At 38.9% G+C, this 26708-nt stretch overlaps 1 protein-coding gene and 2 pseudogenes across 1 annotated transcript; 1 reads left to right on the top strand and 2 right to left on the bottom strand.

Moving 5' to 3' along the window:
• Nucleotides 1-7598: 7598 nt before the first annotated feature.
• LOC129553631 (olfactory receptor 51G1-like) lies at nt 7599-8620 on the bottom strand (annotated as a pseudogene).
• Nucleotides 8621-11011: 2391 nt separating this feature from the next.
• LOC129553632 (small ribosomal subunit protein uS5 pseudogene) lies at nt 11012-14090 on the bottom strand (annotated as a pseudogene).
• An 11441-nt stretch (nt 14091-25531) lies between these two features.
• On the top strand, nt 25532-26473 carry LOC129553950 (olfactory receptor 52D1-like). The gene has a single exon (XM_055422621.2). The coding sequence runs from the start codon at nt 25532-25534 to the stop codon at nt 26471-26473; it is 942 nt and encodes a 313-aa protein (XP_055278596.2).
• Nucleotides 26474-26708: the final 235 nt, after the last annotated feature.

Below are 26708 nucleotides of genomic sequence, written 5' to 3' on the forward strand. Positions count from 1 at the left end.
AGGGCTTACTGTTAAACCACAATCCAGATTCACAATCACACTCCAGAAGGGGAACAAATGAGAAGATCAGCACCTGTGTCACAAAAACAAAACAAAACTTCAGAGTGTCCTATAATCCTCCTAAATTAACCCTCTCAGTTTTGCTTTGTCTTTCTTAATTTCTTCACTGAGTACTGTCAGTTAAATAAAACATACACTTTTATAACCACAAGGATCTTCCCCTCTTCTTCTCACATCAAATGTATTATCATGTTCTATGAATATGGGTAATCCCCTTCTAAAGACACTACCCAGAACAGTACACATGAAACCCATTCTAGACTATGTCTTTAATTTCATACTTTTCTTCAGAAAGATCCTCAACCAGAGTCACTGGTCATACATTAGCACTTTTTCTTAAAAAAAAAAAAATCCTTTGGCAGTGACCTATATGAAATGTCTTTCCTGTCTTAGCTTGATAGATTTTTCAGGAATACTAGAACACCATGCAAGGCATATGATAGAATTCAGGTAAGTATTGATCAGCATAGTTTGTGCTCTTACTAATCTATCTCTGGCTATATAAGTGATGCCACAGGGTTGGTACCCAGTGAAAATCAACTCTAATATCAATTTAGTCTCAGGCTAGTATCCCCAAGAGCTAAATATAAGTTAAGATAGAAAAGAATGTATGATTTTTAAAAATTATAACTATGTAATTTTTCTATGTAATATAAGCAAAGTACAATTGACTGACTCTATATTTAAAGATTCAAAACCTTCTTCCTATTATGTTTAGGAACTGATTTATTATTTATAGGCTCTATCTGCAGAAAAACACAAAATAATATATATATAGGGGCTGGGGAAAGATCGAGTAGAAACTCGTGATTCAAAGCAAAATCAAGAGAAAACAAAATCAAAAAGATTGAATGACCAAAAAAAGCCTAATGTGTCTAATCGTGACACTAAATATTTTCTACTTGGATGAATGAGTTAATATATTTTCACCTGTTAGATTCCAGTACTTCTTCTGTAGTCAATAGCAATACCTCTGAAGTAAAAAGTTGAGCCACCACTTGCCCTTCTTTTGACAAGCATCCATGCTTACCAAAATTCTAATCCATGGGAAAGATTGCCTCTAACTGTAAATTAATAAATTGTCATCATGCTATCTTGGAAAGTCTACTTTGGCTTTTGGGAGATCAAATCCTCCCAGTCTCCCCTTGCTGTAGTTATTTTAGTTGCTAAGTCATGGCCAACTCTTTTGTGACCTCATGGACTGTAGCATACCAGGCTCTGTCCATGGGATTTCCCAGGCAAGAATACTGGAATGGGTTGCCATGTTTCCCTTCAGGGGATTTTCCTGACCTAGGGACTGAACCCATGTCTCCTGCACTGGTACGAGGATGCTCTACCACTGAGTCATCTGGAAAGACTGCAGTCCCCTCTGCTGCTGCTGCTGCTGCTAAGTCGCTTCAGTCCTGTCTGACTCTGTGCGACCCCATAGACGGCAGCCCACCAGGCTCCCCCGTCCCCGGGATTCTCCAGGCAAGAACACTGGAGTGGGTTGCCATTTCCTTCTCCAGCAGTCCCCTCTAGTTACATGTAAATAAACCCTGATTGCAAAAGATTCTTGCCTTGTATTTTTAATAACTTTCTAGGAACTGAAAGATTTATAATCAAGACACCAAATATGTATATTACAGAAACAAATTCAGGTGTTTAAACTCTTATTACAATTAAGTTCTACACACACATAGTATGAACTGATACCTCTTAGAGCTGTGCAATTTAACTCGCCAAATTCCTATCTACTTCATCTTCCTGTCTACACCTGCATTAATTATTACCTTTAATGCCCAGATTTTCCAATATTATCCCTTCTTTTGTTCTTTTCTAATTTCTACACCATAATCCAAATTTAGAAATCTGGTTTTCCTTTCATTGCCCACTTGATTCAGATACTTTTTTTGATTTCAGAAGGTTTCTTTGAATCATCAAAAAGAAGTAAACATGAAGTTTCATTGAAAACTGGAAAGATACCTGATCTAGAGTACAACTTTTGTCATCTTACTGACTCTTCACCGAGATTTAAGGAGACAGTTATTCAACATCTTCCTTATTTAGAATCTGTTTCTCTCCTTCTGCAATCACTTTTACCTAAGCTGTATTCTGGTTTCAATGTTTTGCTCAGTTTAATTTTGACCACATCTTTTTCTTCTCTCTGTACCAAAGTTGCCTCCTCTCTGAACTGAAGAAAGTAACGATTTGAAAGGATATGCTAAGATAAAGGATATATTGTGTGTAAAATACTTAGCAAAGAGCCTTTTGGATGATGTAGATAATGACAACAATGATGATGACAACAGTAACACCAGCAAGAATTGTTTCAAGTATAATGGGAGGAGGAATATATGGGGAGAGTATGAAGTATCCTCCTTTAGAAGAAAACATATGAACAGGCATCTCACAAGTGACCTAGGTAGCCTGAGAAGTAGAAAGTGAATTGTATCAGTTTCATTTCCTTTTCATCCAGTAAATTTCAGTATAGCCAGAGATATAAATTGCTTCTTAATATTTTTTTTTCTATCGAGAAACTCCTCTGATCATTATATTCACTTCTCATTTTATTCAGTGTCAGATTTGGAAAAAGCAACAAAGAAAGCAGAGTCCAGGATAGAATGAGAAGTCTCATCAAGAGTAAGCATGAGATCTTTGGCACTTCAGTGAACTAGGAATTTAAGAAGTCATATTAGCATTCTGAAGTTACCACGACATACATATTCATTATAGTCCATATTCACTAGAATCTGGTCTGTTATTTCACAACCCCCTTTAGGTAGCACCTGTTCATTTTGATAATCCAATTCCTATTGTTCCTGATCTTACAATTTTAAATGCATTCACATTGCCCTGTGGTATCTTCCACATCTCCAGAGGAGGAGGATGGAGTTTGTGGAGTTAGTATATAAACTCAGAAATCTGAAGGTCTTAATGTGAATTTAAACCATAATTAATTTCATATTAAAAATCACTGGTAATTAGAATTAGAAGGGACCTCAAAGGTTATCTGGTGTAATCCCACTCATATTCTGGAATTCCTCTTTGTTATGTCTGATAATAGTCCTTCACCCTGTGTAAGCAATGTGTCATGCAAGTCTAGGGTATACTAGGCAAGTCCTATCTGAAAACTCTGAGTCTGGCTTGAATGTTTTGCACAGGGAATGGATAATAAGGCTATCTGGAGAAAGGATATCCTCTAAGAAACTAAGAATCTTTTCCTTCTTGAACCATTCCCTTGCTGTTTCTTCTCACACTTTGGGTGTCTGCCCTTCTCCCTCTTGTCTCTCAGGCCCCACTTGGTGTTTTTCTATTACTTCCCACTCTTACTTTTCCCAGTCCTTACCTACTTGGAAGAATAGTTCCTCTTCACATGAGAGATTGTTTTAATTCTCAAAGAAAGATGCACGAGTTAATAAGTCTTCCTCTACTCCTCAGAGATATGAGTTACCGTGAGAAATGCAAGGCGGTGCCTGTAACCGTGTCACTGTCACTCTTTCAGTTTACAGCCCTTCCCCAAACCCTCCCTTTACCATTCCAGATACTGCAGTTTGGACATTCAAAGGCAAAAAGGCTACAGAGAGTCTCAAGTATTTATCACTTCAATGTTTGGAGCAAAGTAGGTAGTGCAACATGAGATGAAATACCAACTTGTATCCAGAATATGGTAGAGTAGTAAAGGTTGTTAGCTATGGTGTAGCCAATGAGAACAACTTATTCAGGACATACAGGTGCGAATGGCTCTAAGTTGGTACTGTTACCACATACTAGATAAAAATGAAACTTACTTGCATGAATTGCTTCCTTCAAAACTATTGTAATAAGGAGTATATGGGAAATCTCTGTAGCTTTCACTCAAATTTGCTGTAACCTTAAAACCACACTGAAAATAAGAAACCCATTTTAAAGACTGAATGTCATTGAAACATGTATATTATCATGTGTGAAACGAATTGCCAGTCCATGTTCGATGCATGATACAGGATGCTCAGGGCTGGTGTACTGGGATGAACCAAAGGGATGGGATGGGGAGAAAGGTGGGAGGGGGGTTCAAGATGGGGAACACATGTACACCTGGGGCAGATTCATGTCAATGTATGGCAAAACCAATACAATAATGTAAAGAAATTAGCCTCCAATTAAAATAAATAATTTTTTTAAAAAAGAAAAAAATAATAAAGATCTTAAGCAATAATGCCAAGTGTGATTCTCTGTGCCATAGAGTTTTTACTGATGAAAGAGACTGTATAAATTTGATTTGATTATGTATAGAGGCTTTCATTCAATGAATGAAGGCCATATGTCTGTCAACGATTTTGACTTCTAAATGTCTACTGGTGATTAAGCTATGTAGCAGAGTTGGCCGGAGAGGCAATGGCAAGCCACTCCAGTACTCTTGCCTAGAAAATCCCATGGATGGAGGAGCCTGGTAGGCTGCAGTCCGTGGGGTCACTAAGGGTCAGACATGACTGAGCGACTTCACTTTCAGTTTTCACTTTCACACATTGGAGAAAGAAATGGCAACCCACTCCAGTGTTCTTGCCTGGAGAATCCCAGGGATGGGGAAGCCTGGTGGGCTTCCGTCTATGGGGTCACACAGAGTCGGACACGACTGAAGTGACTTAGCAGCAGCAGCAGCAGCAGAGTTGGCATGTAAACTACTGAATGATAAGAAATCTCCTCTCAGGGTGAAAAAACCTGTCTTAAAAAATATTGATTTCTAACTGTTTAGTACAGGAATTTCTTTTAAAAATGTTTTTTACTGTTAATCTTTTTTGACTCTGGCTTTAAACCTTGTAATACTAATTTAAATCTTAACAAATCTATCATCAATTCACTCAAATAAGATATTGCTGATTACACATGTCATAGCTTGCTAATCTTCCTGTACTGTTATATTTAAGATATTCATTGACAATTAGCTTTTTCGGGAGTTGAAAAATACAAGTAATTACTACAACAGAAGTAATAGTTCTCATAAATAATATTTACTCAGTTATTAAAATAAATTCACCATCCAATAACCGTCCATGAAAATAAGAGGCTATTTATATCCCACTTCTAGAAAAACCTTCACACTTCCATCTTCCCATATCTTGTTGTGAAATTACCAGAGAAATGATTTGAACTTACTTCCTCCACTGGCATGGGATGGCTCAGAAATTTCCTTACACTTAAATTTTTGTAATATTATCTTAAATCATTGGAGAAGGAAAAGGCAACCCACTACAGTATTATTATCTGGAAAATCCAATGGACACAGGAGCCTGGGGGGCTAGAGCTCATGGAGTTGCAAACAGTCAGACACAACTGAGCAACTGACAAAGTGTTAAATCACTTTGACATCATCCAAGTTGGATATGTTCAAAGATCTCAGATTTAGAGGATTGCTATTAGTCAGTGAAACCATTCTCCTTTACTATATGTTTGTATATTTCTCATGTAAAAAAATAGGAACACATTTTTAAAAAGAGCAATTTCATCTCAAAATTCTTTGACAACCAAGATCATTTTGAATGATTTACTTTATTGGTAAGAAAATGGTTTACAAATATTCACATTTACAGCTATAAATAGAGCACTACCAAGATCACAAAGTTTGAATTATACGTGCATAGTTGAGAGCAGATACAAATATGAAAGGCAGACTGCTTTCAGAATGGCATCCTTAGGCTGTTTTCCAGATCCGCTCTGCTCTGTCTTGACCACAGTGAGCTGAATCAACAGGTCCCTTTGCTCTCTGACTTCTGGTAAAGAGAAAGCTCGTGCTGGGTGTCCTTCTCCACATGCTGTCCTTCCTATGATCTGGTAAAAAGTTTTGTTCCCTTGCCACTTCAGGACTAACGCTGGCATCAAATTCCCTTCTGTAGTACTATATATGTCAATGATATATTTATAAAATATGTATAAAAATATTTCTTCTTGGTTTCACCAAATCTTGTCCACATATTTTCAATGACCCCTGAAGCCTGTATCAAAGTCTTCATATTACCCAGTTTGAGAACAATTTTATTTTTTCCTGACAGAACCTTAATTAAGACAAAGGAGAGGTGTTGACCTCATACACATATGTAAACCTTTGTTACTTCCTATCTACTTGTATTTATCACCATCACTATCACTATTGGCCAACTTAATGTATGTTGAAGTTCTAATATGTGTAATTTTTTCCCCATTTTTTACAGAAAGCCTGATGTTCATTTTTTGGTTAATCAAATGAAAAAGTTTTTTTCTCCCAGAATGGGGGATTCACCTCAGAAATGTCAGTTGCTCAAGTGTAAGAGAGAAAGCTTCAGGTAAATCTTTGCATATTTAGTTATTTTTAACACAGTTGAACACAGTTCAGCGGATCCCTTTGCTATAAAATCTATATTCATATCTGATTTAATGCTAACATAATTTTCACAGATTTTTTTTTTCTCTTTCTGTTTTCAATTCACTTGGAACTGCAGAGTTTGTTCTCTATTTTTGTTTTTATTCTGTTCCCTAGGCTGGTTTACTTTCTAAATGAATTTTTAAAACTATGATTCCTAATAGTTTTAATATTTAAAATTATATTATGTATTCTTTCTTTTCAGAGTATCTAGCCATAATCCTGAAAAAAATGTTTATTATGTCTTTCAGCTTCCCTTTATTTAACCAAGGGGGGTCTTTGAGGGTGATTTAAAATAGTATTTATACAAAACAAATGTTTTACCTTTGAGCCCTCTTTCTAACTACCTTAGATATATTTCTATTCTCCCATTAGAATACGTACTTTAATCTTGGGTGTTGAAAACATGTTTCCTCTTATTTCTAGGGAATTGTGTAAGACAGCAAGATCCTTGGATGATTACAGTTTATCTTGATGGGGGGAAGGGTTCTCTCTTGCTCTATTTTTGTTTAAAGTTCTGTACATGAGATAGTACACCTAACAGGAGTGTACACTGATCAAGGGATTTTGATGTTTTCACTACATTTCATGAATACGGAGTCCCTCTATTGTGAAGTTGGGATTTCTCTTCTAGTTTTCTCCATTGAAGAAAACTAACTTTATTCATTGCCCAGATTTTTTTCCAACAATCATTTCAATAGAAGTAAAGGAAATAAAGAAATGCAATAGTTTCATTTATTCCATCTCTAAATTTAAACATCCACTTGCTTACAACCTGACTCAAAATATGGAGTGTGAAATCTACTTTGAAAAAATGGAAAGAAAATGTAATGAGTTATCAACATCAATTCTGCTGTGTATTACATCTTTTACCATTGAGTTGTTAGTGAATTTCTCTATTTTAGTTATAACATAGAAAATGGGACTTCCCTTCAAACTTGAAAATATCTCCATAAAATATTTGAATAAAATTATTCCCTCTTACTAATTATCCTGACACAAGTGTTTTAAGATGCTTTAAAGCTGGGAAATAATGATAGAAACTGAAATGTTTTTCTTGAAGGGACATGTGGAATTTGAGAACTGTCACGGAATTATTATGTACCAAATGTGTCCAAGAATTTCTAACAGGTTAATCTTCAGAGTGAAGGTGATGGATGCAAAATTTGAAATATCAGACAATCTAAGTGTGAGCAAGCCCTATCCTTTTGGACAATAATATCCCTAGGAAGCCTTGGCGAATCTGCTTTGTCTTGATGCTATAAATAATTGGGCTGAGAACTGGTGGAACTAACAGGTAAATATCTGCCATGGTAACATGAATAATGGGAGAGGAATGTTTTGCAAAACGATGCACTAAGGACAATCCTATCATTGGCACATATAGAATGAGCACAGCACAAATATGGGAGACACATGTAACTTTGAGTTTCCCTCCCTGGGATGCAATGCGCAACACAGAGCGGAGGATGAAAGCTTAAGAGAAAAAGATTCCTAGAGAATCTACACTTCAAAAGTATGCCACAACAAACAAGCCATACAAAACATTGAATGAGATGTCAGAACAGGCCAATTGGATGACATCTTGATGTAAGCAGGAGTGGGAGAGAACATGGGAGTGACAGAAAGAAAATGTGGGGATACAAACAAGAACAACAGGGAGGACAGCGGAGCATCTGATTACAATGAAGACCCCTATATAGACAATGCGTTGTGGGGTAAGTTTGCTGGAATACCTCAAAGGATTGCAGATGGCAAGATAGCAGTCAAAAGCCATGGCTAGGAGCACAGCTGACTCCATTAGAGAAAAAGTGTGAACAAAATACATCTGGGATACACAAGTATTCATCTCAATCTCCTTAGCATCAAACCAGAAGGTTCTCATACTGTGGGCAGGGTGTAGATGGACATGCCCATGTCCATAAGGGTCAGCATGGCCAGGAAGTAGTACATGGGCTCATGGAGACTCTTGTCATTGTAGATGATGTGAAGATCTATACAGTTGCCCACTATTCCAATCAGATAGAACACACAAAAGGGGATGGAAATAAAATGTTGAACATCCTCGTAGCCAGGAATCCCAGAGAGGTAGAATGAAGGTGCCTGTCCAATACTCGAATTAGTGCCTATTGTGACACTGTTCCAAGAAGCCATTTTTCTACCACTAGAGTATGAAGTCTTAAAAGGAAGAAAAACATACAACATTGAGAAGATAGCAGGTCATGTTTTTATATTAGTTTTTTTTAAATGCTTGCTTTGTAGAGGCATTATTCATACAGATTTGGAAATTACTTTGAATCATGTTAATACATGACTGTTTAATCCTTACAACGATTTATGGTTATTATACTGTTATCTGTTAATCTTTTAGGCTGCTGATTCTGGATTTTGAAAGATTCATAGATTGCCCTTTCCTCCCCTAAGTGTATAATATAGTCTCCTCCATTTTCTACTATTATTTTCATAGGTTAGTTTATTTTTATTCACTTTCAGCTGTATCATTTACTTTTATTTTTGATTGTGATGTAAAGTAAGAATATTTTCCCAGACCCTGACCTCTCTATGTTAAGCATTCATTTAGCATTCATTTCCAAATTTGCTGGCATATTGACTGCAGCACTTTCGTAGCATCATCACTCAGGATTTGAACTAGCTCAACTGGAATTCTGTCACCTCCACTAGCTTTGTTCATATTGATGCTTTCTAAGGCCCATTTGACTGCACATTCCAGGATGTCTGGCTCTAGGTGAGTGATCACACCCAGTCGTGAAGATCTTTTCTGTACAGTTCTTCTGTGTCTTCTTGCCACCTCTTAATATCTTCTGCTTCTGTTAGGTCCATACATTTCTGTCCTTTATTGAGCCCATCTTTGCATGAAATGTTCCTTTGGTAGCTCTAATTTTCTTGAAGAGATCTCTAGTCTTTCCCCTTCTATTGTTTTCCTCTATTTCTTTACATTGATCGCTAAGGAAGGCTTTCTTATCTCTCCTTGCTATTCTTTGGAACTCTGCATTCAAATGGTTATATCTTTCCTTTTCTCCTTTGCTTTTCACTTCCCTACTTTTCACAGCTATTTGTAAGGCTTCCTCAGACAGCCATTTTGCTTTTTTGCATTTCTTTTTCTTGGGGATGGTCTTGATTCCTGTCTCCTGTACAATTTCACGAACCTCTGTCCATAGTTCATCAGGCATTCTGTCTATCAGATCTAGTCCCTTAAATCTATTTCTCACTTCCACTGTATAATCATAAGGGATTTGATTTAGGTCATACCTGAATGGACTAGTAGTTTTCTCCACTTTCTTCAATGTAAGCCTGAATTTGGCAATAAGGAGTTCATGATCTGAGCCACAGTCAGCACCCGGTCTTGTTTTCACTGACTGTATAGAGCTTCTCCATCTTTGGCTGCAAAGAATATAATCAATCTGATTTCGGTGTCAACCATCTGGTGATATCCATGTGTAGAGTCTTCTCTTGTGTTGTTGGAAGAGGGTGTTTGCTATGACCAGTGTGTTCTCTTGGCAGAACTCTATTAGCCTTTGCCCTGCTTCATTCTGTACTCCAAGACCAAATCTGCCTGTTACTCCACGTGTTTCTTGACTTCCTACTTTTGTGTTCCACTTCAAATCCTGAAGGATGATGCTGTAAAAGTGCTACACTCAATATGCCAACAAATTTGGAAAACTCAGCAGTGTTCACAGGACTGGAAAACGTCAGTTTTTCAATCCCAAGGAAAGGCAATGACAAAGAATGTTCAAGTTACCACACAGTTGCACTCATTTCACAGGCTAGCAAAATAATGCTTAAAATTCTCCATGCCAGGCTTCAACTGTATGTGAACCGTGAAGTTCCAGATGTTCAAGCTGGTTTTAGAAAAGGCAGAGGAACCAGAGATCAAATTGCCAACATTCATTGGATCATAATAAAGCAAGAGAGTTCCAGAAAAATATCTACTTCTGCTTTGTTGACTATGCCAAAGCCTTTGACTGTGTGTATCACAACAAACTGTGGAAAACTCTTAAAGAGATGAGAATACCAGACCACCTTACCTGCCTCCTGAGAAATCTTCATGCAGGTCAAGAAGCAAGTTAGAACTGGACATGGAAAAACAAACTGGTTCCAAATTGGGAAAGGAGTACATCAAGGCTGGATATTGTGACCCTTCTTATTTAATTTGTGCAGAGTACATCAAGCAAAATGCGAGGCTGAATGAAGCACAAGCTGGAATCAAGATTGCCAGGAGAAACATCAATAACCTCAGATATACAAATTACACCACCCCTATGGCAGAATTTAAGTACTAAAGAGCCTCTTGATGAAAGTGAAAGAAGAGAGTGAAAAAGTTGGCTTGAAGATCAACATTCAGAAAACAAAGATCATGGCATCTGGTCCCATCACTTCATGGGAAATAGATGGGGAAACAGTGGAAACAGTGTCAGACTTTATTTTTTTGGGCTCCAAAATCACTGCAGATGCTGATTGCAGCCATGAAATTAAAAGATACTTGCTCCTTGGAAGAAAAACTATGACCAACCTAGGTAGCATATTTATTTATTTATTTATTTTATTTTTCATTTTTTCATTCACTTTATTATTCTCTTTATTATTCCACATAAAATTATGTGGTGGCTACAGCTGGGGCCTGCATCCTCTGCACGGAGACTCTGGTGTGGGTCTTCACAAGATGGTCAGTGAATTCCTGATATGGAGACTTGGTGAACACCGTCTCTTTCCAGAGGTCAGGGGTGAGATAACTGTAGGTCTTGGAAATGGCATCAAAAGTGGCCATGGCAAAGTTGCCCAGCGAGGCGGTGCAGCCCCTGGCGGAGGTGTAGCAGTCGTCAATGCTGGCCATCAGCAGCAGCTTTTTGGGCACAGGGGCGGAGACGATGCCGGTGCCTCTGGGCGCAGGGATGAGGCGCACCAGCACGGAGCCGCAGCAGCAAGTCACCTTGCAAGGAACTGTGTGGGGCTTGCCGGTCTTGTTCCCCCAGTAGCCTCTTCGCACGGGGACAATGGGCAGTTTGGTCAGGATGATGACCCCACGGGTGGCAGTGGCTACTTCCTTGGAGCACTTGACACCCAGACCGACATGTCCGTTGTAATCCCCGATGGCAACAAACGCCTTGAACCTGATCCTCTGGCCAGCACGGGTCTGCTTTTGCACGGGCATAATCTTCAAAACCGCATCCTTGAGGGATGCTTCCAGGAAAAAAATCAATAAACTCAGACTCCCTGATGGGCAGAGAGAAAAGGTAGATCTCCTCCAGAGACTTGATCTTCATGTCATTGACCAGGCAGCCCAGCTTGGTAATGGGGAGCCACTCCTTGTCCTCCGCCTTGCCTCTGCGAGCTCCACAGCCTCTGCCCGGGCCTCGACTCTGGCCGCGACGCCGGCCCCGGACGCCACTACCGAAGCCTCCGAGGAAGCCACCGCGGCCTCCCATTTCGGGGCCCCCGGGGCCTCTAGGCCCTCCTGTGCGTCATCCGCCATTTGGTGTTTTCACAAAGAAGAAGCTAGATAGCATATTTAAAAGCACAGACATTAGTTTGCCAACAAAGGTCCATCTAAGTCAAAGCTATGGTTTTGCCAGTAGTCAATATGGCTGTGAGACTGTAAAGAATACTAAGCACCACAGAATTGATGCTTTTGAACTGTGGTGCGGGAGAAGACTCTTGAGAGTCCCTTGGACTGCAAGGAGATTCAACTAGTCCATCCTAAAGGAAAGCAGTTCTGAATATTCATTGGAGACTGATTCTGAAGCTGAAACTCCAATACTTTGGCCACCTGATGTAAAGAACAGACTCAATGGAACAGACCCTGATGCTGGGAAAGACTGAAGGCAGCAGGAGAAGTTGACAGCAGAGGATGAAATGGTTGAATGGCATCTCCAACTTGATGGACATGAGTTTGAGCAAGCTCTAGGAGTTGTTGATGGAGAGTGAAGCTGGCGTGCCATGGGGTCGCAAGTGTCAGACACGACTGACCGACTGAACTGAACTGCAACAAGAATGCTACCTTATGAAGTTGTTGTGGTCTACAAAATATACACTCTCATTACTCTAGGATCCTGCCTAACTTCCTCCCCAAATGGAACAGTTCTATTCAAATTAATCAATAATTCCTAGTCACCAAATTCAAAAAATGTACCTGTTCTCATTATAACTCTCAGCAGTATGTGAAATTGTTGACTATGTTCTCATCTGAAAATATTTTACATATATATTATTTTTTGTAAACATGATTGTTTTATTTCCTCCTACCCTATTAATTGATCTATTTTATTTCTTTAAAACTTCATTGGTTCCTACTCCAGTGCCTGATTTCTAAATACTAAAAGTACCCCAGGTATTCCTTCTGTTTTTATTTCTAATGTATAGCTACACTTTTTCCTAAAATATTCTATTCAGTAATTGCTTTTAAAAACTATCCGTTGGTAACTTCACCACACATCTCTATCCTTAACTCTCTACTGATCTCCAGAGTGATATCAAATAGTCTATCAGATGTCTCTGTTTTATGTCTAAAAGACAGAACAAAGATCACATGGCCAAGAAGGAACTCTTGGCAATAGCATTACTATTTCCATCTTAGTAAATGTAACTCATGCTACACAATTGATCAAATGTAAAAACTAGGCTTTGTCCTTGATTATTAAAATCCATGTCCTCTCATTTCAAGGTCCAGAGTACTTGAACTTATTCACTTCTATTGCTTACCTCTGTCAGCATTCCTCTTCTATTGTATTAGCCACTTAACTAATCTCATTTCTTCCATTCTTATGTCATTCCCTCAAATCAATTTTCCTTAGAGCCATGAATTCTTAAAGACACAGGCAAGTCAGTTCATTTCTGTGTTTAAAATGTATTAATTGCTGCCTACTTATTTCTGAAGAAAAGGGAAGTCATTGTCATTACTTATAAGATCCTTCTTCCTTGTGTATGGAGAAAGGGAGGTGGATTATACATGAGATTTTGCCCAGGCTCTCCTTTCAGTCCATCTATGGGCTCTCATGCTCAAATCCCCTAGATTGCCTCTTACACAGTTTACTAGTTTTGACCTAATTTCCATTCTCATTCCCAAATTACATTCTTTCCTTCTTTCTTTTTGTATAAAATAACCCAAGGCCCTTTCTTTTTTTTTTAAGTAATTTATTTTTTATTGGAGGCAAATTATTTTACAATATTATATTGGTTGGTTTTGCCATATATTGATATGTATTCGCCCCAGGTTTACATAAGTTCCCCCTCCTGAACCCCCCTCCCACCTCCCTCCTCCCTTTATCCTCCCTCTGGGTCATCCCCGCACGCCAGCCCCGAGTATCCTATAACATGCATTGACCCTGAACTAGTGATTCATTTCACATACGACAACATATATGTTTCAATGCCATTCTCCCAAATCATCCCACCCTCACCCTCTCCCACAGAGTCCCAAAGACTGTTCTATACATCTGTGTCTCTTTTGTTGTCTCGTATACAGGGTTATCATTTGCATCTTTCTAAATTCCATATATATGCATTAGTATACACGACTCTATTCAAGTATGCTCTTCTGCTTATCTAAAATACCCAAACACATCTCATCTCACATTACTGCATTGCATTTTACAATTTTTTTCCTACAAAATTCATTATTTTTTCACCTCACTGAAATTCCCTATCTCCAACTACCCATAACCGATTTCTTTCCCTGAGTCACTGTAACCTGTCTTTCTATCGACAAAGTGATAGCTGTTTTGCCTTCCAGCTTTGCCCTTCTTCCCCATAACAGACTTATTCCTGTCTGTTGGCCACTTCTGTTTATTCATCATTTAAACAATTTCACTGCTTTGGTTTTTTGCCCATATTTAAAGTGCTCAAGTTGGAGATAGTGTTTCTAAGGGGTATAGAAATTTTCTAGCTTAAACATCTGTGATGAAAGAAGCTTTTCATTTTTCCTGGTTAAATAGGGTCCCTGAAAGCTTGAGTGAATCAGAGCCACTAATGGTACATTAAGGAGTAAGGACCTGTGAGCCTAAGGGATATGTTGTTCAGGATGAGACAGCAGGAATTTCCACAGGAACAAAGAAAGCGAAAAGGAGGCACAAGTGGACAAATGCAAGGAAACTCTGACTCTACCTCTGATGGCTGCTGAATTTAGATACACAATGGGAGGTTGAAGGGTTCCAACTGAAAACTCCTTGGTGGAATAAAAGAACTAAGAATAGTAAGACTACACAATAAAATAAAGGGACTACAGAACTAAAATTGATATTAGAACTGGGCAGCTTCTAATACCCAGCCTATATGGGATCTTCCCTAGATGGACCAGTGAATCACAAATAGATATGTTCTCAGAGGTACTAAAATAGGTGTCAGGGTAGTCGACGGGAAGATGGTGGAGGAATAGGACAGGGCGGCCACTTTCCCCCCAACAAAATCAACAAAAGAACATTTGAACACTGAGTAAATCCCACAAAAAAACTTCTGAATACCGGCAGAGGACATCAGGCACTCAGAAAAGCAGCCCATAGTCATCGAAAGGAGGTAGGAAATAGATAAAAAGAAAAAAAGAGAGACAAAAGAGGGGGGGACGGAGCTCCCTCCCGGGAAGTGAGGCTTAAAAAAAAAAAGAGAGAGAGAAGTTTCCAAACACCTGGAAACACTGGCGAGTGGAACCTCAGAGGGCCGCATAACTGGGAGACAAAAGACATAAATAATTAAAACTCAGACTAAGTGCCCAGAGGAAACTCTCAGTGGAGAAGCAGCACAGACGCCCGCGCCCCTCACTAGCAGGCGGGAGGGCGGGGGCAGGGAGGCGCCAGCAGCAGTGCTTAGAGGGAGAACGGCTGTGCGCTTAGAGGGAGAGCCGGCGCCTGCGCTTGGAGGGAGAGCCGGCGGCTGCGCTTAGAGGGAGAACGGCTGTGCGCTTGGAGGGAGAACTGGCGGCTGTGCTTAGAGGGAGAACCGGGGCTTGGGTGCCCCAGGGCAGACTGAGGCCTCGAACTTGGGATACCAGAGCAGAGGTTGCAGCTGAAGGGCGAGAGGGCTGGAAATAGCCTGTGAAAAAGCCCCAAGACAGCCCCGCCCACAGAACCGGCGCTGAGCTGAGCGAGCCGCCCTTCCCCCAGCGGGCGGGGAGGGGAGCCAGCGCTGGGGCGGGGGCAGCCGAGGCCCCAGAGAGGCTTCCCGTACCAATCTGCAGGCAGGCTTCCTTGCTGGCCAGGACCTCTTGGGTTCGGGATGGTCGATATCCGCCTGAGAAACTGCGCCGGTTGCAGGGACCGGGAAGGCGATAAGTTGCAGAGACCGCGCTCGCCAAACGCCTGGTCACCTGAGCGGCTAGGACTGGGGAAGGCACAAAACGCAGGCCCAGCCAAGTCTGCGCCTTTGTCAAGTGCCCGAGGACCTGAACCTGAGCCGCTCAGACCTGGGCAGTGGATGCAACCAAGCGCCACCCGCGGACAGCTTGCAGCAGAGCAAACTAAAGCCTAAGCAGCATAAACAGGGAAAGCACACACGCCTCGAGCGGGAGCATTCCCAGTGTAGCCGAGACACCGCGAGCACTCCCCACAGACACCAGGGATATTTGTTAGCTGTTCCTCCCTCCCTACAGCAGGACTGTATAGGAGAGCCGGGGAAAAAAAAAAAAAAGTGTTCACCACCGCATCCTGGTGTCAGGACGGGAATTAGACACTGAGGAGACCAGAAAACAGAAGAGGGAGAAGCCTTGTGCCTCCTGCAAGAATAAGACTGAAAACCAGAGGCAGAGGCTTAAGGCCAAATCCTGAGAACACCAGAGATCTCCGGTTCCAGAGAACATTAATTGATAGGTACTCATCAAAGGCCTCCATACATACACTGAAACCAGGCACCACCCAAGGGTCAACAAGTTTCAGTGAAAGACATACTACGCAAGCTATCCAGCAACACAGGAGAATAGCACTGAGCTTCAATATACAGGTTGCCCAAAGCCACCCCAAACCCACGGTCATCTCAAACTCATTACTGGACACTTCAATGCACTCCAGAGAGAAGAAATCCAGCTCCACCCACCAGAACATCTACTCAAGCTTCCCTAACCAGGGAACCTTGATAAGTCACCCATCCAACCCCACACACAACGAGGTAACTACATAATAAAGAGAACTCCACAGACTGTCAGAAGACGGAAAGGCCACCCCGAACACAGTAATATAAGCAAGATGAAGAGACAGAGAAATACCCAACAAGTAAAGGAACAGGATAAATGCCCACCAACACAAACAAAAGAGGAAGATATAGGGAATCTACCCAATAAAGAATTTCGAATTTTAATTGTGAAAATGATTCAAAATCTGGAAAGCAAAATGGAGTTACAGATAAATAAACTGGAAAAACGGATTGAGAAGATGGAAGAAATGTTCAATAAGGAATTAGAGAAAATAAAAAAGAGTCAATATACTATGAATAATACAATAGATGAGATCAGAAACACTCTCGAGGGCACAAACAGTAGAATAACGGAGGCAGAAGACAGGATAAGCAAGCTAGAAGATAGAATTGTAGAAATAAATGAAACAGAGTAGGAAAAAGAAAAAAGTATAAAAAAAAATGAGGACAATATTAGAGACATATGGGACAATATTAAACGCCCCAACATTCGAATCATAGGAGTCCCAGAAGAAGAAGACAAAAGACAAAAAGAAAGACTGTGTTCGTGGATTGGAAGAATAAATATTGTGAAAATGAGTATACTACCCAAAGTAATTTATACATTCAATGCAATCCCTATCAAGCTACCAACAATATTTTTCACAGAACTAGAACAAATAATCTCACAATTTGTATGGAAATACAAAAAACCTCGAATAGTCAAAGCAATCTTGAAGAAGAAAAATGGAACTGGAGGAATTAACCTGCCGGACTTCAGGCTCTACTACAAAGCCACAGTCATCAAGACAGTATGGTACTGGCATAAAGACAGGAATATAGATCAATGGAACAAAATAGAAAGCCCAGAGATAAACCCAGGCACCTATGGACACCTCATCTTCGACAAAGGAGGCAAGAATATAAAATGGACAAAAGACAGTCTCTTTAACAAGTGGTGCTGGGAAAACTGGTCAGCCACTTGTAAAAGAATGAAATTAGAACACTTCCTAACACCATACACCAAAATAAACTCAAAATGGATTAGAGCTAAATGTAAGACCAGATTCTATAAAACTCCTAGAGGAGAATGTAGGCAAAACACTCTCTGACATAAATCGCAGAAGGATCCTCCAAGACCCACCTCTCAGAATATTGGAAATAAAAGCAAAAATAAACAAATGGGACCTAATTAAAATCAAAAGCTTCTGCACACCAAAAGAAACTCTAAGCAAGGTGAAAAGACAGCCTTCAGAATGGGAGAAAATAATAGCAAATGAAGCAACTGATAAAGGATTAATCTCAAAAATATACAAGCAGCTCCTGCAGCTCAATTCCAGAAAAATAAATGACCCAATCAAAAAATGGGCCAAAGAACTAAACAGACATTTCTCCAAAGAAGACATACAGATGGCTAACAAACACATGAAAAAATGCTCAACATCCCTCATAATCAGAGAAATGCAAATCAAAACCACAATGAGATACCATTTCACACCAGTCAGAATGGCTGCTATCCAAAAGTCTACATGCAATAAATGCTGGAGAGGGTGTGGAGAAAAGGGAACCCTCTTACACTGTTAGTGGGAATGCAAACTAGTACAGCCACTATGGAGAAAGTGTGGAGATTCCTCAAAAAACTGGAAATAGAACTGCCATATGATCCAGCAATCGCACTCCTGGGCATACACACCGAGGAAACCAGAATGGAAAGAGACACATGTACTCCAATGTTCATTGCAGCACTGTTTATAATAGCCAGGACATGGAAGCAACCTAGATGTCCATCTGCAGATGAATGGATAAGAAAGCTTTGGTACATATACACAATGGAGTATTTTTCAGCCATCAAAAAGAATGCATTTGAATCAGTTTTAATGAGGTGGATGAAATTGGAGCCAATTATACAGAGTGAAGTAAGCCAGAAAGAAAAACATCAATACAGTATACTAACGCATATATATGGAATTTAGAAAGATGATAACCTGAATCCTGTATACGAGACTGCAAAAGAGACACAGATGTATAGAACAGTCTTTGGGACTCTGTGGGAGAGGGTGAAGGTGGGATGATTGGGGAGAACGGCATTGTAACATGTATATTATCATAAGTGACCAGTCCAGGTTTGACGCATGATACAGGATGCTTGGCGCTGGTACACGGGGATGACATGGAGGGAGGATATAGGGAGGAGGGAGGTGTGAGGGGGGTTCGGGAGGGAGAACACATGTACACCCGGGGCGGATTCATGTCAATGTATAGCAAAACCAACCAATATATTAATGTAAGTTAATTTGCCTCCAAAATAATAAATTAAAAAAATAAATAAATAAAAAAAGCAACAAAAAAATAATAAAATAGGTGTCAGTAACCTATTAGTGCCAATAACCATCTGCCAGAAGTGTATACAAATCTTGTAAACTTGTGTAATATTACATGACATTATCCTAGGATTAAATTATTTCTAGTTTAATTTTACAGAAAATATTTGGCTGTAGCATAACCAGCAGAAAAGGAAACAAAGATATGTAACATAAGACTAATATAAAAAATAATAATACAAGAATAAACATACAATTTTTAGATAGGCTTTAAAATAACTGTGAATAAACATATTCAAGAAAATAAAAAGCAAGATTTAAATATTCAGGAAGAAATTGGAATATTGTTTAAATTTCAAATGAAAATTGTATAACTGAAGAAAGATAATTATAGTTGAAAACAAAATGTCCTTTTTCACCAGCTGCTGCTGCTGCTGCTAAGTCTCTTCAGTCGTGTCTGACTCTGTGCGACCCCATAGACGGCAGCCCACCAGGCTCCCCGTCCCTGGGATTCTCCAGGCAAGAACACTGGAGTGGGTTGCCATTTCCTTCTCCAATGCGTGAAAGTGAAAAGTGAAAGTGAAGTCGCTCAGTTGTGTCCGACTTAGTGACCCCATGGACTGCAGCCTACCAGGCTCCTCCGTCCATGGGATTTTCTAGGCAAGAGTACTGGAGTGGCTTGCCATTAGCATTAGGTATCATTCAGTTCAGTTCAGTTCAGTCGCTCAGTCGTGTCCGACTCTCCGCTTAACTCTAATTTCTTAAAAACTTTAGTGGTATAAATAAATGTTTACTAGTAATTTTTTGTCAAATGGATACTAAAATAAGCATATATTTGAATCCTTTTTTTTTTGGAAACAAAACACATAAAAATATACATAAATTCATAGGTGAAGTCGCTCAGTCGTGCCAACTCTTTGTGACCCCATGGGCTTACTACCAGGCTCCTCTGTCCATGGGATTTTCCAGCAATAGCACTGGAGTGGATTGCCATTTCCTTCTCCAGCGGATCAACCCAACCCAGGGTTATTAGTTACAATTATATATATAATTAGCTATATATTATAATTATTAATCAATACATATATGGATTGTAGTCCACCGGGCTCCTCTGTCCATGGGATTCTCCAGGCAAGAATAATGGAGTGGGTTGCCACGCCCTCCTCCAGGGGATCTTCCCGACTCAGGGATCAAACCCAGATCTCCTAAGTCTCCTGCATTGGCAGGCAGGTTCTTTACCACTAGCACTCCCTGGGAAGCCCATAACTAGTTACAATTATATATATTATTATACAATAATATATTAGTAATATACATATTTATATAATATATAAGTAACATTATATATATTATACTATATATATCACTTATTAATACATATACATATATATTTAAAATCTGTACTTGAGACAAAACATAAACACACTTTTTAAAAAAATTTATTTATTTTAATTGGAGGCTAATTATTTTACATTATTATATTGGTTTTGCCATACATTGACACACTTTTAAAAAATAATAAAAGCAACTCCTTTAGCAGGGAGAATAGTGGCTTCCTAAATATATCCACATCCAGGTCCTAGGAACTTAATGTTACTTCATGTGATAAAGGGGTATTTAAATTACTGATGTCACCTCATGCGACGAGTTGACTCACTGGAAAAGACTCTGATGCTGGGAAAGGTTGGGGGCGGGAGGAGAAGGGGACGACCGAGAATGAGATGGCTGGATGGCATCAACGACTCTATGGACATGAGTTTGAGTGAACTCCGGGAGTTGGTGATGGACAGGGAGGCCTGGCGTGCTGTGATTCATGGGGTCGCCGAGAGTCGGACACGACTGAGCGACTGAACTGAACTGAACTGAACTGAATAATCACCTGATCTTAAAATATGGAGAATGCTCTAGTTTATCTAGGCAGGTCCAATGTAACCATAAGGGTCCTTAAAAATGGCAGTGGGAAGCAGCAGAGAAATCAGTTTTAGTGATACATGGTGAAAAAAACTTAATTATCCATTGTCAGCCTTGAAGATGCAAGGAGACTCTGAGTCCAGGAATAGGAGCAGCCTCTAAAAGCTGGAAAGTCAGTATAATTGATTCTATCCTAAAACCTCTGGGAAAGAATGAAACCTTTAGTCCAGTGACATATGTGTTGAATTTCTAACATACAGAGTTAAATAAAAAGTTTATGCTGTTTTAAACCACTAAATCTGTGGTAACTTACTATGGCGGCAATAGGAAACTTAATTCTGAGAAGATTCTAAAGAGTATTTGGGAAGAAAAAAGACAATTAGTAGAACTGATCTAGTCACTATTTATGAAACTGCACATAAAATTACACAATTTTACTTTCAAACACACGCCCCTAAAAACTGTCAGGTAACAGATCATAAAATAATTATGAAATTACTAATTAATAATCATCAGAAAATGGAAAAATTTGAATAGTTGGAGGAGTGAACTAGAATGGCCAAAAATGCATATATCAAGAAAGATAGAAGAAGGTAAATAATAAACGAGAGGAGAAAATGCTTTAAAAATGAGTAACAATTACTAGAATTAAGGAAACACACATGGTATAGAAAAGAAAATAGATTTTTTTAAAACTTCAATGTTAAAGAAATTAACTGCTATCAAACTCAAGATAAAAATTCTAAGCTTTCTAGACAGCAAATTCATGTTGGAAAAGAATATTTTATTTCCTGAAATATTATATTTCCTTATTTATTGTTGATTTTAACCACTACACCAAATATTCCTAATATGAAGGACCTTGTCTGTTTTATTAAATTTCTAGTCTCTAGAATACTACTATGTCCTAGTACATATAAAAGAGTTTATTTGATGAATAAAATAGTTGTTTTAATGAATAAATTCAGGAATGTGAAAAATTTCCGTATGTATGATAGTGGAGCTAGAGATCATAAAGTTTCTTTGCACAGCAATGTTCAGAGCAGTAGATGCACATGGTTTTGTGAATTTTTTATTATTTCTATCATACTTACATGAATTAATCTTGATAAGTTTTCCTAGTTAGTAAAACAATAAAATAATACAAATATTCAGGAATTGGAAAATGGTTAAGTAAACTATGCAACAAAATTCAATGACATATTTTGTGCCCATTAAAATTACAATTATGAAAACGCTATCATTTCTTTTAAGAAAGATCTCTGTTCCATTATATTTTCTCAGAGGAAATTAGGAATCACCTGTACTCAAACAAGTCATAAATTATTACATAAAGCCAATGTTGCCAAAAATTTGGAAGAATTTTGTGAAACAAGCATATCTTTAAGTATTTGTGACCATCAATATATCCCTAATGAAATTACTTTTACAGTGAGACATAGTCCATTGAAAAAATTATGTTTATTTCTATCTTCCCGGCTCTTGTGACAGTGGTGTGAGAATAACTCTATCCCCTGCTCAAGAAGCTCAGCTCTGGTATGTCTTAGGCTCCACAGGGAACCCATGCACACCTGGGCCACTTTCTTGGCTCCTGGGAGCCTGTGATCCTAGAACTATTAATATAATTGAGGTTAGTTGAGAAGAAGTAGATTTGAATAAAGGCAAACCTGTTCTGATGATACAGGACAGGTAGGGTGAAGGATAATACAACCACCTCAGCATCTTTCTTCATTACTAGAATTGTGGAGCAAGAGGCCCTGGGTTTTTCATCAAGGCCAAAGGGATCAGAAAACAGAGTGATATTAAAATTCAATGAAAGTGATATTAAAATTAATAGTAGGTGGTGAGAAAATGATTGAGTGATGATTAGTATATTCTGTAAATAAACATCCTTACTGAATTGACAAGATGTTATATTTTTTATTACATCTCTCTCCTTATTTCTATAAATTCATGGTTTGTATCAAAGCTGATATTCCTTGACCACTAGATCTTTCTCTTCTAGGATTTTCCTTTTCTCCAAGAGTTTAGTCTTCCTATCTGATCATAGCTCTACGAAAGGCATGGCATTCAGTTGAGGTTCTCTAAGGATAAGTAATGCCACTGAAAAGAGGATGCATAACAGTAACTGCTCCTTGACCTGTTCAATCAAACTCCAGGGCAAAGTACCCACATCAACATTTGGTATGTACAACAAACTCAAGAATAAGCGATGTTATTGAATATATTTATCTGGGAGCTAAGACTGAAGAAATTGAGGCTGTGCTACAGAAAGAGGTACGTGGGAGGATGGAAATTGTGTAATTATTATTTTGTTCTCAGATTCTGCAACAGGGATGCTACTTGCACATGAAGTCTAAGTATATATTATTATTGCTGAAGTGAGAAGCAGGAGCTTTGTGATCCACTGAAGAAAAGTCAGTTCCTATAGTGACAGTGGGACAAAGGAAAAAAAAAAAATTTCAAGCAAGTATGTATGGGCCTGCTCTTACTTTTATTTCTCACTTTTTGGCCATATCCCACTTTTTATTTTTTTTATTCCTTCTCATCATTTAATTTCTCCTGTTTACTCAAAATTATTACTGGTGTTATTTTAAAATTCTATTTATTTATTTTTAATATAAATTTATTCATTTTAATTGGAGGCTAATTACTTTACGGTTTTGCCATACATTGACATGAATCCGCCACGGGTATACACTTGTTCTTAATTCAAAGTTTTGTTATTTGATTTTATCATTTATATAACAAAAACAAGGCAGTCCAGGAATTTATTACAAATGTTAGAATTGGAATTATGCCATCCAGATGGCATGTTTTCATATTTTATATACATAAGGGGGTGTTGCTCTGAACTTGATTTACTCTTTAAATGGAGAGCTATTCTGAAGAGGAAATTTAATTGTAAAATAATGTATAAGTTTTGCCTACCCTTTACATGCTAATATCTACTTTCTAACCTTTTATTTGCTGAAGTAAAGCTATTATTCAAAGTAAATCTTAAACCATATATATTAAGACAATTTACAGCTTCATTAGCAAATAATTTTAGATTTCCCTTATTGTCTTTTCTCTTATTCAGTTTCAAATGAGAAAGATCCTCAGTGGTTGACAACTCCAAAACTGAGAGATATTTTTATTTCTGCCTCCATGCCATCTCCTAGGTGTTAGGACTTCTCGTCCTTTTCAGCTTCCTGGTTTACATTTGAATTAGGCAAACAGCGCAATTATGAGAAGTTATACATCTATATATTTCCTAATAGAAGCAGACTTATCTGCTTAATTAGCTCTCTGGTCATATTGGAATATGAGTGATAAAATATGAACTTATTTTTTTTGCAGGCTCTACTCCCTGTATTTTCAGCTGTTTTTCCTTGTTTTGATTTATATCTCTCCAGGGGTACAATGTGCTTCCACTATTGCTCTTATATAGCTGATCTGTAAACTGTCTTCAGAATTAACAGTGGTACTTGTCAGCACGACACAATTTAGCTATATATTGCTAAATTCTGATACGTCCAGAACTCTGAAGTTTGAACTTATCAGATGGAAAGGATGGAGAAAAGGGGCAATGTTTGAAGGAGAAATGAGATATTGGTTGAAAGAGGATGATTATTACCTGGTTCAAAATAGTTACCTTCCATAGGAGGAGGGTGGCTCTTAATTTTAATATAATCTGAGGAGACAGATGCAGAATGTGTCCTAATTTAGAACCTTCTGCTTTCACTTTTATAGTTCTCATTCCATGGAAAAAGAGTCTAGAATATGTGCAATTAAAATTATTCATCAAAGCATGCTAATTGTGGCATAGTGGACAGTCAAGTGAAATTTAGGACAGAGTCTTGTGTTCTCTTCATTCTGCAATGTCACTGCCATTTAAAGGGACAGTTGACACTTGAATATGAGTTTGAACTGCACAAGTCCACTTGCACACTGATTCTTTTCAATAAATACATGTAATACTACTACATGACCCACGGTTGGTTTCATGTACACACATGAGGATACAGATGGCTGACTAAGGGATTTGAGCATCTGAGGATTTTAGTATCCATGGCGGGTCCTGGCACCAATCCTCCATGCATACTGAGGGAACACTGTATTTCACAAATGAAAGTATTAGTCATTCAGTCATGCCCAGCTCTTTGTGACCCCATGGACTAGAGCCCAGCAGGCTCCTCTGTCCATGGGATTTGCCAGACAAGAATACAGGACTGGGTTGCCATTTCCTTTTGCAGGAGATCTTCCTGACCCAGGGATCAAACCCAGGTCTCCTGCGTTACAAGAGGATTCTTTACCATCCGAGACACCAAGGAAGCCCCATTTCATAAACAGTCTTGAACAAATTAATTTTCAAGAGGGCTCATACAGTTAAGGTTAGAGTTGTCTGATTGTGAATTTACTTATGTTATAATTTTTCTTTTAAAGGTCCAGAGTGCTTCAGAAGCAAGACTAAACATCTTATCTGTGAATCCTCTGACTCACAGAAGTAGAAAAAATATCTCTACCTCTTTGTTCATAAAATGGTTTGTCATAAACCTTTTACTGCACTGATAACATGGGAGATTAATCATTGGTTTATATCAGTTTCTCCCCTATTAGAAAGTTAATCTGAAATTAGGAATTAGGTCTTATTTATCATTTTATTTTTAGAGTATAAAACATTCTCAAGATTTATATTAATTAATAAATGAAGTCATCAGTAAATAAATGGTCGTATGAATTTGAAAATATACACATATTCTACAACTGAACACAGCCCATATTTTTCATCATGTCACTGCCAAACACCAGTTTTCATCCCAGTACCTTCCTTCTCCTTGGCATTCCAGGGATGGAGGCCATCCACACTTGGATATCAATGCCCTTCTGCCTTGCTTATTTAAGTGCTCTCCTGGGAAATTTCTCCATTCTATTTATTATCAGAACAGACTCCAACCTGCATGAGCCCATGTACTTCTTCCTCTGTATGCTCTCTATGGCTGACTTGATCCTTTCCACTACTGCTATGCCCAAAATCCTCAGCATTTTTTGGTTCCATGACAGGGAGATCTATTTTGAAGCCTGCCTTGTCCAAGTATTTCTCATTCACTCACTATGTAGCATGGCCTCAGGGTTTATCTTGGCCATGGCCTTTGACAGGTATGTGGCAATCTGCAATCCTCTGAGACATTCCATTATCCTGACACACAGAGTCATCCAGAACTTGGGGCTGGCTATTGTCTTTCGTGGAGCTGTGCTTTACAGTCCTCAACCCTTTATGCTTCAGTGGCTTCCCTACTGCAGAACTAATGTCATCCCTCACACCTACTGTGAATTTATGGCTCTGATCAAGCTGGCTTGTGCAGAGACCAGGATCTGCAGAACATACAGCCTAACTGCTGCCTTCCTCACTGGAGGTTTAGATTTCATATTAATCCTCTGTTCCTACGTTGTCATCCTTTACACTGTCTTCCGTCTTCCATCCAAGGCTGCTCGGCTCAAGACCCTGGGCACTTGTGGATCCCACGTGTGTGTGATCCTGGTGGCCTATACTCCAGCCTTTTTCTCCTTCCTTACGCATAGATTTGGACACCATGTGGCTCCTCATATTCACATCTTTGTGGCTAACATCTATGTTCTTGTTCCACCCATGGTGAACCCCATGATCTATGGCATAAGAACCAAAAGGATCAGAGAACGATTCCTCCAAGTTTTGACTTCTCACAAATTCTAAAACAATCAACTCTTTTTGTAAACATTTTCTAAGATTCATGAAGAAAAAAGATATTAACCCTCTTTCTAGAAGACTGAATCTCTACATCTATTTGGGCTTCCCTTGTGGCTCAGCTGGAAAAGAATCCGCCTTTAATGCGGGAGACCTGGGTTCGATCCCTGTTTTGGGAAGATCCCCTGGAGAAGGGAAAGGCTACCCACTCCAGTGTCTGGCCTGGAGAATTCCATGTACCGTA

This window comes from Moschus berezovskii, chromosome 14 (genome assembly GCF_049115385.1).
Source record: "Moschus berezovskii isolate FMDL1 chromosome 14, NW_MosBer_1.0, whole genome shotgun sequence".
In the NCBI taxonomy this organism is placed as follows: Eukaryota; Metazoa; Chordata; class Mammalia; order Artiodactyla; family Moschidae; genus Moschus; species Moschus berezovskii.

Bases quoted from the DNA above. Each gene is read 5' to 3' on its own strand.
- LOC129553950 (XM_055422621.2), top strand. From the start codon at position 25,532: ATGTCACTGCCAAACACCAGTTTTCATCCCAGTACCTTCCTTCTCCTT.